The 13928-nt window shown below is 37.8% G+C and overlaps 1 protein-coding gene across 1 annotated transcript in view; it reads right to left on the bottom strand.

Moving 5' to 3' along the window:
• Nucleotides 1-13928, bottom strand: part of AP2B1 (adaptor related protein complex 2 subunit beta 1) — a 131746-nt gene that overhangs the window by 50838 nt on the left and 66980 nt on the right. Inside the window, exon 14 of the mRNA XM_077852219.1 lies at nt 10509-10701. Within this exon, the coding sequence (XP_077708345.1) occupies nt 10509-10701 (193 nt within the window). The remainder of the gene's footprint in view (nt 1-10508; nt 10702-13928) is intronic.

Genomic DNA, 13928 nt, shown 5'->3' with positions numbered 1-13928 from the left:
CATCAGAAAACCACCTTTTATTCAAACAAACACTGAAGTAACATCAATTGGATACAGGAAACTATGAGTGGAATACACAGATAAATAAGATCCAGACTTTGCAAACTGGCAGGAGAAATAAAACATGAATGCAAAACTACACAGAATGAACTAAAGCAAAAAAAGAGAAGTACTGAAGGGAAGAGCCTCCTTTTGGCTGAAGGATAATGAAAAGCTTTACAAGAGGTGGTAGTGTGGGATTATAAAAGCAAAAAGGGATTATAAAAGCAAATAGCATGCACAAACGCTGCAAAAAACATGAATAAAAGCAAGATCAGGAAGAATGAGTAGCGCAATTAGAGTGAGCACAGAGTAGATATGTGTGGGGGAAAAAAGGTCACAGAAATTAAGTTTGCAAAGGCAGGCTAACTAAAGGCAGGGAGGTCTTTAGTTTTTTTTTTTTTTCTTTCTTTTTTTCTTTAGGTCTTTAGTTTTTAATTTCTCCTTCATAAAACCTTGGGAGGTTTCATAAGATCTAAACTTTCTAAGAGTACTAATAACTACTTCGGTTGTGTCCTATCAACTATGGTTTTCAACCTTAGATACCTAAATCAACCACCTATGTGTGTGTATAGTGGGAGGCATTTAAAAAAATACTGATGCCTCTCACCCCTAGAGGTAATGATTTTTAAAGGATTTTATTTGAGAGATTGAGAGAGTAAGCGAGAGAGAGAGAGAGAGAGAGAGAGAGAGAAGAGCAGGGGGAGGGGCAGAGGAAGAGGGAGAAGCAGACTTCCCACTGAGCAGGGGGGCTCAATCCTGGACTCCAGGATCATGACCTGAGCCAAAAGCAGAGGCTTGACTGACCGAACCACCCAGGCACCCCACCAGAGGTAGTGATTTAACCGTTCTAGGGTGGAGCCTGGGCATCAGAACTCTGAAAAGCTCTCCTAGTGATTCTAATGTATAAACAAGATTGAGAACCAATGCTTTGGAGAATTAACTAATGTTTGGAATCAGAAAAGATTTACCTGTTTGAAAATGACTTTGGAGCTAACACCTAAATAAAAAGAAAGCTAGACCTGGAGAAGAAGAAAAAAACCCAAAACCCTTAATTAAGGAAGAGGAGGATGCACAATATCTTGTTTGTCCTGATGCTTTTTGATCTGGTTTGACTTTCTAATGAGCTTACCCTTTCTTCCCCTCAACCATTCTCTTCCCTTCCGGCCAGGCTTATAAGCCAAGCTTAATAGAGATGGAATTCTGTATGTACCTGGTTGGCACTCAGTGGCAAGAAAGAAAAAATACACTGGAAGAGAAATGGTGGTTTTATCCAATAGGCTAAATTCAATAAAAGGCATTGAGAAAAGACACTCATTGGTGGTGTTACTTCCAAAGTAAAGCCCATGTATAGCCCATACTTTCTTAGATTTCATTCTTGTTATCTTTGAGTATTGTATGAACATTATCTTAGCTGGATAAGATCTGAATGTATTCTCCCCACCATGCTGCTTGTGAATTTCATTCAAAAACATGAAATTGAAAAGCAATCCCAATAGTCCCATGTTTATGTTTAGTGTATCAGATACAATTCAGCCTCAACATAGAATCAAGAACTCTGATCTTAAGAGACAGAATCCAAAGGGTATTAAGAGACACGTAGCCAAAAATATAAACGTTCACCTGTGTCGTTATGTCCAGAGAGCAAAGGGAAAGGATAATTTCAAAACATGTTTGCTACCCAGAAAATCTATAACTTACTCAGACTTTATTCAGCATCTTTCCTTTTGCCTGAAGAAGCTCCTGAGGAAGGTTATCATCTTCATCTCGGAAAATATGACAGGGGTGATAGCACAGTGATGGGTAGGAGTGACTAATAAAGAGATGTCAGCAAGCATGGGAGGCAGTTACCCAGGGAATGGTCTTTCCTGTTCACAGCGACAAGCAGGATGATGCAGGTAGTAATCAAGAAAAAGAAAGAAGAAAGCTGGAAAGCTGAATAAAATACAGAGAAATTCTTCTCGTGTTGGCCTGGACAAGCCATTAACCATTTCAGTTCAGTTGTTGGTATTATCTGGAGTCAGACAAGAGTCATCTGCCTGGTCATACTTATCAGGTAGGGTACAAAATCAGCCAACTGAGGACTTGTAAAAATTCAGTGGTATCTGTTACCTAGTGAGCTGGTGAGAGCCGAGTGAAAGGGCTAGGTGTGCAGGTCATGGCTTCAATCTCCATTTTAGCTGTCTAGCTACCGTGTTTTAAGTGTCTCTTGGAGCTATCTAATTCCCGCTGTTCCCAGGATTCCCTGCCATTTTCTCCATGAAGAAAATAATGTTAGGATAGAGGAAGATGTAGAAAAGCAAAGAGCCAATCTTAGCAAAAGAATATTTCCAACGCTGACAATTGAGCAGAATTTTCCTAAAGGTCTGTAGCTGATATCCAAGTCTAAATGGTGGCATGGTTAGTGGTATGCAAGCCATTGTGGTTTGGTTCTCATAATCCTCATCTAAATCCTGGTAGTTGTAGTCCTTAAATGGCACTGAGAATACTACTAAACATTTGGCTACTGCCAAAGAGTGGCCACTTTACCATTCCTGAAGTAGTGCTGCATTGGGCTCAGTTCATGTTCAACTACATAGTAATATGTCCTTGCAGTGTTGAAATCGAGTAACTGGATGGAAAACAATGATTTCATGGTGACTTATTGTAACTTATGTGCTAAAGGGATTTCAGCATAGTTACATGATTTCTGCAACAGAGTCAGGTTAAGCCAAAAGTTTAAGCTGAGCCTGCCCACAGCTCTAGTTCAGCTAGATACCAAAAGGAAACAGCCTCATCCAATGACAATATACTACAATAACAGAAATAGGGAGGGAGAACTCCTGAGTAAGGTTCTCTAAGGCAACAAGTCTACCTGAGTCCAAGAAAAGAAAGTCTTTTATAAAAGAGTATCAACTGAGATGGCCACTAAGTAGACCCCCTCCACTCCAAATCCCACAAATGATTACAATGGCTGATCTTGGTTAGCCCCTTTCAGGTACATATATCAGACTCATCCAAAATACACCTACCTTCTTCTAAACCTGTGGTGCTGAATATCTGAAGACATTCTCTTAATTAGAGGTACAGATCTTAAGCTCAGAAATTTCTTTGTTCCTGTCTAGTTATTACCTTTTTCATTTGATGCTTTTCAGAATGGGTTTAATTAATGGGAGTCTACAGGAATGCTGCCAGTTATATAGCTTACCAACAGCTCTATTATTCAGGAGTCAAAATAAATGATGTAAAAATAGTACACAGTGATTACCACCACAAACAAAGAATTTTAGACCCAAATCCTATTGGTGTCAAAAACAGCAGTCTGTGTTCTTCCTATTAGGGTTTCAGATTTTAGAAGGTACATATCATCTCCTAGGTAAAAGTGTAATTTTCAGCTGTTTGGCTGCCAATATTAATTTGATCTTCAAAAAGCTATTCAGAAAAGCATCATAAAATTTCACTAATCAAACTGGTGAAAAGAATCTGTAACCATGCAAAAGCTATTAAATAAGCTGATGGCTAAGAATGGACTTGATGTGGAATAGCATGAGTTATGATCATATAAAATCATCCAAAGACTCCTTAGTTTGATGGGAAAAAAAGGTTTATATCAAAAGAAAGGTTTATATCAAAAGAAAACAAGGAAGATGTAAGAGAATACTTCCTGAGATGGAATAGGGAACAGAAGAATGTGGCACTATCAGTCTCTTAGGCCTGACAGAACCCCATGATGAGTAGAGTAAAAATCCACAGAAGTTATGCAACCTGTTTCATTTTCTTTTGCAATACTTACTATCCAACTATATCGTTTCATCTCTCTTCCCCAACTAGAATATAAGCTTGCAAGGACAAGTCACAACTATATTCCTAGTATATAGAATAAAGTTTGATATAGAATCAGCACTCAAATAATGATTCGGTGAATGAATGTTCTATTAACCACATAAGCAGGGCTACTGGCAGTATTACTTCTTGGGGAGATAATTTTGAAATGAATCATTTTATTGGAGAAAATTATCACAAAATGGACAGAAGGCTGAAGAAATGGTTGCATCAACTGGCTTAGCACAACCTATCAGCATCGGTATTTCCAAAACACAGGAATGGAACCAATCAAGGAAAAAAAAAGGCCAGCCCTCATCCCAAGCCAAAGTCCTCTCTAAAAAAGAAATATATTATTGTCTGAGCAGTTCTGACAGCAAGTTTTCAGCAGAAGAATGCACTGTGCATCATTTATTTGCTCTGAAAGCAGTGGTGTCTCATACCACAGTTCATTGCCAATAGATGAGAAGATAAGATTTCACAGCTCTGCTTACAAGAGGGTAAAATGAATGATCTTGTTCCTTTTGCTGCAAGATAGATGTATGAACTTACCTAGTCCCTCTTTTCACAAATGAATACACTTCTCGTCTTTCTCAAACTTTCATAATGTGTCCTAGTGGCAAGCCAGCCCAAACGCATATACCCAGAGCACTGGGGAGGTACAGTGAGAAAAGGCGCAGGGCAAACAAGCCTTGTGAGTTCTACGATAAGCATTTCTGCAATTTTACATTCTAAACCTTAACACAGCAGTGTTTAGTCCGTATTTACAATCCTTACCATCAAGAAGAATGACACTGCAAGATGGGAGAGTCAGGTTTGTTCTACATCCTGTACTCCACTGTGTACTCCAGAGACTGTGTACACTCATTTGAGAAGGACCAAAGTTAAGTCAGACTGGACTCTCTATTCAAGACGATGACAATAACAAACAAACTGGAGGAATCACAGGATAGTCTTGGATTCAAATCTTGACTCTGAGACTTACTTGCTATGTCACCTTTCTGTTTTCTGTGAAATGGGGCCCAATACAGATTTCCTTGCAGAGTTATTTTGGGGATTAGAAATTATAAAAGTTCTAAGCACAGGAAACTGGAACAGAAATAGAAACTTAGTATTGGGTATTTAGTCCTATGGGCTAAAACAACTACAATCATCACTGAAATAGTACCAGACTTAAAATTTCTGAAAGGTTAAAAAAATTTTTTTTTCTGAAAGGTAAAAATAAAAACCTGTAAGATAGGACATCTGGGTGGCTTAACGGTTGAGCACCTGCCTTCGGCCCAGGGCGTGATCCTAGAGTCCCAGGATCGAATCCCGCATAGGGCTCCCTGCATGGAGCCTGCTTCTCTCTCTGCCTCTCTCATGAATAAATAAATAAAATCTTTAAAAAAGATTTTAAAAATCTGTTCTTAAAAAAAAAAAACACACACACTTGTAAGAAACAGGGTAGGAGGGTACACTTATCATGATAAGCACTGAAAAGTGTAAAGAACTGCTGGATCACTATATCATACACCTGACATTAACACTGTACATTAATTACACTGGAGAGAAAACAACAACAGATAGAGTGGGAGGATTTGAAAAACATACACTGCAGTTAGGAAAAGGCAGTTTCTCCTCTAGCCTACACTACTCCAGCTGGGCACACTGAAAGGACATTTTTCTGGATGGAAAACCTTTGTTAGCAAAAAGAAAAAGGCATTCTGGATAATGCTTCCTTTCCAGTCTTGATGCAAAATAGCACCATTTATCTAAATAGAATAATAGAATAATGCACAGCACCTTGGATGAATAAAAGCCTTTTTAACCAAGGCCTCTGCTGACACACTGAAAGTAAAGCTGACAAAAAAAAAAAAAAATCAAGATTCAATTATTACTTTAGTGATTCTCACAGATGTCAGACTTATTAGCAAATAATGTATCTTTATAACATGTATGCAAGAGTTATGAACATGGACATCAGGTTACCTCCCACACTACACCAAAATAGGATTTGAACGGTCAGAAAAGTTATACACTCAGAATGAGCACTTTCTTAGGTTCCACATGAGAGGCATAAAAAACACATAGAAGATTTCTGAAACGAAGAAACAAAAAGACTCAAATAACTTTGTAAGCCTATATTTAGATCCTGCTATCCTGCTTTACATGTAGAACACATCAACCACGTAAGTTTCACTAAAATCAATCCACATCAAGGTGACAGTTAAGTTTATAGTAACAGAAAGAGGAAACTATCTGCAGAGTTCAAGCAAAAGAGAATACGCTGAGATAGGCAGAAACTAAAAATGAGGATATTTCAGTAAGGAGAATGAAAAGAATATGGAAGAAACCCATTTTGATTTGAGTCCTATGGTGAAAAAGCATTCCATTTTTAAAATCTGAAGCTCTGCCTAAATCAAATGATTTTCAAAGGTACCTGCCTCCACAATATATAAATAAGAATCAACTAGGAGGCATGGAGGGTATATGTATGTGTTTTCTTTACATAGCAATATCCCCACTCATTCTTTTTAGTTAAAAAATCACAGCTGTTATGAGTCACTATTATTGATGGAAGAAGGCTGGAGTCTTCAGGTATGTTGTGGCAAATAATGATAGAGTAAATAAAGTACTTCCTTAATGACAATTCTGATTCTCAATTCACTAAATCTCAAAATTTTACAACTACAACAATGGAAGAAGGTTAACGAGATCTAATGGGAGGATCACCAGAATATGAAAAGAGAAGAATAACTTTCATTGGTTAATATGCAAATTTTAAGTCAGAAGTACAGAGGGGCGCCTGGGTGGCTCAGCTGATTAAGTGTCCAACTCTTGGTTTCAGCTCAGGTCATGATCTTAAGGTTTTGAGATTGAGCGCCATGTTGGGCTCCGCACTGAACACGAGCATACTTGGGATTCTCTCTCTCCCTCTCTCTTTGCCCCTCTGCCTGACCCTGTGTGCATACTCTCTCTTTTCATATTAAAAAAAAAAAAAAAGAGGAACAGAGAAATAAGTGATAATCTAAAATACAAAAATGACTTTCAATCTCTAATTATGCAAAATAAACAGAGGTAGAAAGAACCCTGGGACTGAGCAATTAAATCTAAATTGGTCAAATTCGACTTTTGGCCAATTTCTGATAGGCTGGACTACCTAACTGCAAAATACAATAAAAATGTCCTGGGGCAGGGGAATGAACACAGGTAAAGTCAGAGAGGTCTGCTGTGTAGGAGGTACTGAAGTGGCTCATCAGAACATAATTCTTTGGTAGAAATCATTGTCTTGGCTTAGAGTTCAATTTTTAACATCTCTACCTATCTCCATTTGGAACTTCCTTTGGCTCAATGTTCTGAACCTTGGATACAAAATAAAAATAACCTGGGTTATCTTTCCAAAATATCAATGTCTAGGTCCCGTCTCCCAGAAATTCTGTTTAATTGCTCTAGGATTGGGCCTAAACACTGACAATTTTGTTTTTAAGATTTATTTATTTGAGAGAGAGAGTGTGAGCATATATAAGCAGAGATAGGGGCGGGGGCATGGGAGAGAATCTCAAGCCAACTCCCTTCTGAGTGTGGAGCCTGACTCAGCTTGATCTCAAGACCTGAGCTGAAACTGAGTCACCCAGGCACCTCGATAATTTTTTTTTTTTTAATTTATGGTACTAATGTGGGACTAACTCTGCAGCTGTAATTGAGAACCCCAAAGCTTAAATAAAAGGTCTGTAGCTGCCATACTTCATTAGCAGCACACCACTGACCCCTATGGGTAGGGTTCTGTTGGCAATAATAAAAGCAGTAGAAATCATAGAGGCCTCACTGTCTGCCCTTCTGAAGTGAACACTAAGGTAATCTCCTTGCCAGGTGAACATGTAACTCTAACCCAGGCCAATTTTTTTTTATCGGGGTCTGGATGAAAAGCTATGACTCCCAGCAACACTATTCTTCTTAGAGAATAAAAGAAGGACCTTTCCTTCTTTAATTATTATCCAAAATAATTTCAGGAGTTTCTTGCTCTCCCTCAATTTGGGGCAGAGGAGGGACTCTCTTTCCAGGAGTGTGCTTACTGCTGACATCAAGAGAAAAAGACATCTGGGTTTACCAAAAACTATGGTTCAAGCACCAAACTGAAGTGGTTCACAGTGGTCCCAGAAATGCTATGGCTTTATGCAAAATATGGCCCATGGAGCCAGGAATTTGTTAGAAATGCAGATTCCTTGGTCTCACTACAGACCAACTAAGTCATAATCTGCTTTATACAAGATCTCTAGGAGATATATAGAATTTATATAGATTTACACTATAGTTTGAGAAACACTGCTATAAGGAAAAGAATCATTCAAGAAACAGCACTATCTATATAGATTAAAAACTTCGAGGACTATTTCCCTCTTTAAATTAGATAATTTACAAAAGAACAATAAAAGCATTTTAAAAACAGCATGGACTACAGCTGCCTTGGAAACTCACCTTCCACACAGTCAGATTTAGGCCTTCCTTGTGATGTTCTCTTAAAAGGATCTTAGTTCTCTGAGTGAATATATATTTAACCCCATACAGACCAAAGCAAAAAGAAAAGCTTTTTACTCATTTTTATTTCTGAGATATATTTATATCACAGAATAAGCTGAAAACTGCATGACTTTCTAGGGCTATAACACCAAGTATGCCATTTTGAATCCTGAAGTCAAGAAGTCGTAAAATACAGTTACACAGGAATATTAATGGGCCTACATAGCAAAGGCTGTAAAATATTTATAAATCCAAATAGAAAAAAACAAACAAACAAACAAACAAAAAAACAAATAGAAAAATAATGTACTCCCCAACCCAAAAAGAACATCCTTTATGAAAAAAGAAAGAAAAAGGCCCATGTGTGACTTTGGCTACTACAACCTAAAAATGTGGCACTTTTTCTATTTAAAGTAATACCTGTGGGAATCCTAATAGAGGAGTGGATAGCTAAGCAAAATATAAGGAGAAAACTCATGGGTGTTAAGGGCCAGCAACTGCTAATACAAAGCCACACAGAAATACCATGGCTCTTTCCTTCCATGCTAAAGTGGGTCAAGAAGCAAGAGCATAAAATCCTGGGCCAGACAACATTAAAATCTAGGGCCTCTTTCTCCCCTCCATCCTATAAGCTTAAATGTCATTTTTAGGTTCAGAGTGAGTCCATCATGTTGTCAGCTGCCAGATATATTAATAAGTAGGGTTGTTAAGGCATAAACTTGAAGAGAACATAACACATAACCTGTGGGTGATGTGTCAACAGAACAGGGAGAGTTATTTCAAAGGTTATGTGGGATTTCTGGGAGAATCCATTAATATTTCAGTATTCATTTTTAGTCCCCTGAGAGACTCCACAGATTCTTCTGAGTCTACAGGGTGGCTAGACAGCCATGACAATTATATGAGGAAACTATATTATCCTTATATAATTGGTCAACTCCACTCATTAAAGAAATGAGTATGAAAAGCAAATGCTAATATTCCCAAGAAACACAATAAGGAATGTTATTTGCATTTTTATGAGCTGGTGTCTAGAGCTTGGTCAGTGTACAGGCTCTGAAAACAGTGACTTTCCATTACTAAAATGCACAACCCACAGAGAGAGGACTGTAACCCTAGACCCTCTGCCAGCCAAGAATTAAATGTACCTGTACTGGCTGGCATAAATCCCAGACATAATGCTGCTCCTAAGGTAGAAAAGAAAATGCTGGTGTGTGTAGCAGAAAGTGAGGCTGTTTAGTTTATGTAATCTCTGAGAACATATATTTTCATATCTATGGCATGTCTTCCAATTTCTGATGTTGGGAAATAAATTTGTTGGGCATCTTTGGAGAAAAACATGTACAAATGTCTAGCTGAAAGAGCCCCTCTAATTCTACCACAATTAAAAACCTGGTTTGTAGGGAGCCATGTGATGTGACCTATTATTTTTCCAGCCTTCTCTACACAGATGGAAGGTCATCCTTAATATTTCTCATTTATTTTGTACAGCAACAAAAACTAATTTTAGTTCCACTGGTGGCACATATTCACAGATACTCTAGACTTTGGAGCCTTTTATTATTAGAATCCTGGAAGCTAATTAAATTGGAAGTATGGGTGGGAGGAAGAAGGGGGACAAGAAGAACCAATCAAGCAGTACCTCCCAACTGGAATAAAGGTACATTTTTTACACAAATGGCTCAAATGGCTGCCTCAAAACCTTTCAGAATTAGGGCATACACCAATAAAATATAAAAAAAAGGCAAAGGCTTGAAAGCCTCAAAACAGGATGATCTCTATGAGGTCATTTATATGCTGTTCAAGGAAAAAAGGAATTATAGGGGCTCTCCAGAGTTAAGAAGCGGGAATAATAATAAGCTCTGGAAAAGATACTAAATATTAAAGAGTGCTGAACAACAGGTTGGCTAAATATCAAGCTTCTGTTTACAGGCAAGACAACAAAACAATCTTGTACACAACTGCAAACATGCCCCATAAGGATTAATTAATTAATTGACAGTATCAACTAATTCTATGAAGACAAATAATCCTGTCCTTTATCAAAGGACATTGCTCTGCTCATCAAGGAAAGGTCTAATTCTAAAAAGCTGAGTAATTTAAAGCTCTTCAGCATATCAAGAATGAAAAATAACCAAAAGAAAGAATGAAGGAAGAAAAATACTTACCAGACTATCTAGTCCTCCTCCCAAGAGATCCACTGCTCCCATCTGCATTGAGGACACCTGTGGCACATTGACTGGGGGACCAAGGTCAAGGTTTAAGAGATCTCCTAGAAGGTCACCTTGAGAGGGGATAACCTGAGGCTGTTCCAGGTTCGTGGCAGTGGTGGTGCCAACAGGGCTGTCACCTGCATCAGTGCTGCAGTCACACACACAAAGAGGGGAAAAGAAAAAAAGTCACTTTCACCCAGGACATACTAATAACAAGGCAACAAGTGAATGTCAGATCCAGAAAATAGAGGAGGAAGGGAAAAAGAAACACCAAAAAATCCCCACACACTTTATTTTATTCATTTATTTTTTTTAGCAGTGTTATTTTTTTAAAAGATTTTATTTTTAAACAATCTCTACACTCAATGTGGGGCTCAAACTCACAACACTAAGATGAAGGGTTCCATGCTCTACCAATTAAGCCAGTTAGGCACCCCTAAAAAACTTATTTCATAATCATTTGTTGATGCACATGAAGAGATGACAGCAATTCTTATTTTTATCAAAATAAATAAAAATAAATAGTTGCTACAATGAAAATTAATGTATACTATGTAACATCAGTCAGTCCATTTTAACTGAGTACCTACACTATGACAGAGCACTGTAATGAGAACCTTGGGGCTATATATATATTTTTTAAGATTTTATTTATTTATTCATGAGAGACAGAGAGAGAGAGGCAGGCAGAGACATAGGTAGAGGGAGAAGCAGGCTCCATGCACGGAGCCCGATGTGGGACTCGATCCGGGGACCATGGGATCACACCCTGAGCCGAAGGCAGATGCTCAACCACTGAGCCACCCAGGCGTCCCTTGGGGCTATATTTTTTTTTTGGGGGGGGGGCCTATATTTTTAAAAAAGGAAATATATCTCCTGTCCTCAACTTAAACAACAACAAAAAGCAGCAAGCATTTACAAGATGACTGCAAAGCATATTCATTGTGTAACAGCAGAAATGAGTACTGTATGAGTGTCTTCATATGGACAGGATATAGATGACAAGCAAAACAAGCCAGGTAGGACTGATTCTAAAAGCTTCTGAGAATGGTTTTATGACTAGAGTTTGAAGAATAGCACAGTTATGAGGAAGTGCCAGGGAAAGACCTCCCCTAAAGGAAGGGATGGTTTGTGCAAAGGCACAGAAATGAACAATCTGACAGTAGAGGTGGTAAAAAATGATGTTGGCAGGGGCAGGGATTGGGATTAAGATTCTGGGAAACAGAAGATGGGGAGATAAAAATTAATTTTTTATGATAAGCAATACAGAATCACTTTGATTTGTTGAACAAAGAACTAAAAGTAACATTTCAGAAACATCCCTCTAACAGCTGTGTCTCAAATGGACTAAAGGTGGAAAAATGAGCATGGAGATGAGGAAAGAGTAATCTCAACTGCTACATAAAAATAAAAAGCGGGATCCCTGGGTGGCTCAGCAGTTTGGAACTGCTACATAAAAATAAAAAGCGGGATCCCTGGGTGGCTCAGCAGTTTGGCACCTGCCTTTGGCCCAGGGCATGATCCTGGAGTCCCGGGATTGAGTCCCACATCATGCCTGCTTCTCCCTCTCCCTGTGTCTCTGCGTTTCTCTCTGTGTCTCTTGTGAATAAATAAATAAAATCTTTTTAAAAAATAAAATAAAATAAAAATAAATAAAAAGCAAGTGATGAGTTCCAAGAGACAGGAGATGTTGTTGGGTCAACTGGATAGCTGTGTGAGAAAAAAAATGAACCTTGACTTTTGTACCTCACAAAATAAAAATTAAAGAGACAAAGTGGACATATATGTGAAGGGGAAAACCTAGGAGAGTAGCTTGATGGCCTTGGAGTAGATAAAAGTTTCTACAGAAAACATTAAGTATGAAAGGAAAAAAATGATGACGTGGACTTCACTCAACAGGAAAATGCAAATGCAAAGTAAAGCAAGGCCCCGTATCTCACAGAATGGCAAAAACTAATATGATTGACAACCCCAAGTGCTCCTCAGGGTGTGAATCACCTAGAACTCTTATACACTGCATTGAATACACTACATTGTATATACACTATATATACACATTGTATATACACTACATTGGTAGGACTTCTTGGGAAAACTGGCAACGTCTCCCGAGGCTAAATATACATCTCTTCTATGATCCAACAATTCCATTCCTAGGTGTATACACAAGAGAAGTATGTAAGTCTACTAAGACATACACAGAATATTCATAGCAGCTTTATCTGTAAGAGCCCCAAACTGAAAAAAGGTACGTCAACAGAAAATATAAATAAATTGTGGCATATGTGGGCAATGGAATACTATATACCAATAAACAGAAACAGATAACTGATTTATATCATGTTCAAAAATAAGCAAAACTATTGTGATGAAAGTCAAAACAACGGTTATCTCTGGTAAGTGGGTATTAACAGCAAAAGGACATGAGGACTCTTCTAGAGTCCTGGAAATATCTGATCAAGGTAGTGGTTATGATTGTATACATATATACAAGTCTACTGAGCTACACACTAAAGGTTAGTGCACTATTAAGATGATCATAAATGGCATATAATTTCAAAGAGGGGGGAGGAATTCCACAAGGAAAATTCCAGGCTCGGACAGCTTCACTCTGAATTCTTTCAAACATTTAAAAACAAACTAAAAAAAAAAAATAAAAAAAATAAAAAAAAATAAAAAAAAAATAAAAACAAAATAAAACCAAACTTAGATAAATTTTAAAAGAGAATAGAGAATGACAATTAAGAAAATCTAAAAATAGTTAAGACTGCTTGTGTAATATTAAATAATTATTTCTAATTAGGCTGGATAATTTATTGATTTTTTTAACATTTTATTTATTTATTCATGAGAGACACTCAGGAGAGGCAGAGACACAGGCAAAGGGAGAAGTAGGCTCCCCATGGGGCACCCAATGTGGGACTCAACCCCAAGACCCTGGGATCATGACCTGAGCCAAAGGCAGATGCTCAACCACTGAGCCACCCAGGTGCCCTGTGATTTTTTTTTTTTTTAAGTCCTTATCTGTTAGAGATACCAAGTAAAGGTAAAATGAGAGGAAGTCTGGGATTTGACTTAAAGTACTCCAGCTCTCTCAAAAAATAAAACATTGTGGGGGAGATACATGAAACAAGTTTGGCAAAATAGTAAGAACTGCTGAACCTGAGTGAAGAGTAGACAGGAATTTGTTACTCTATCTTGCATGTTTTCTGAGATTAATATAATACAAAGAAAAAATACTGTAAAAATTCTATTAATGATATTTTCTTGAACATAAAAGAGAGAAAAAGGAATAATCAAACTCAGAATAAACAAACAAAAACTAAGAAGTAAAAAGACTGCTGATGCTCCTCACAATGACAGAGGAATCTGCCA

Source organism: Canis aureus, chromosome 16 (assembly GCF_053574225.1).
Source record: "Canis aureus isolate CA01 chromosome 16, VMU_Caureus_v.1.0, whole genome shotgun sequence".
NCBI classification, from domain to species: domain Eukaryota; kingdom Metazoa; phylum Chordata; class Mammalia; order Carnivora; family Canidae; genus Canis; species Canis aureus.
This window is presented reverse-complemented; position numbering and strand designations above follow the sequence as displayed.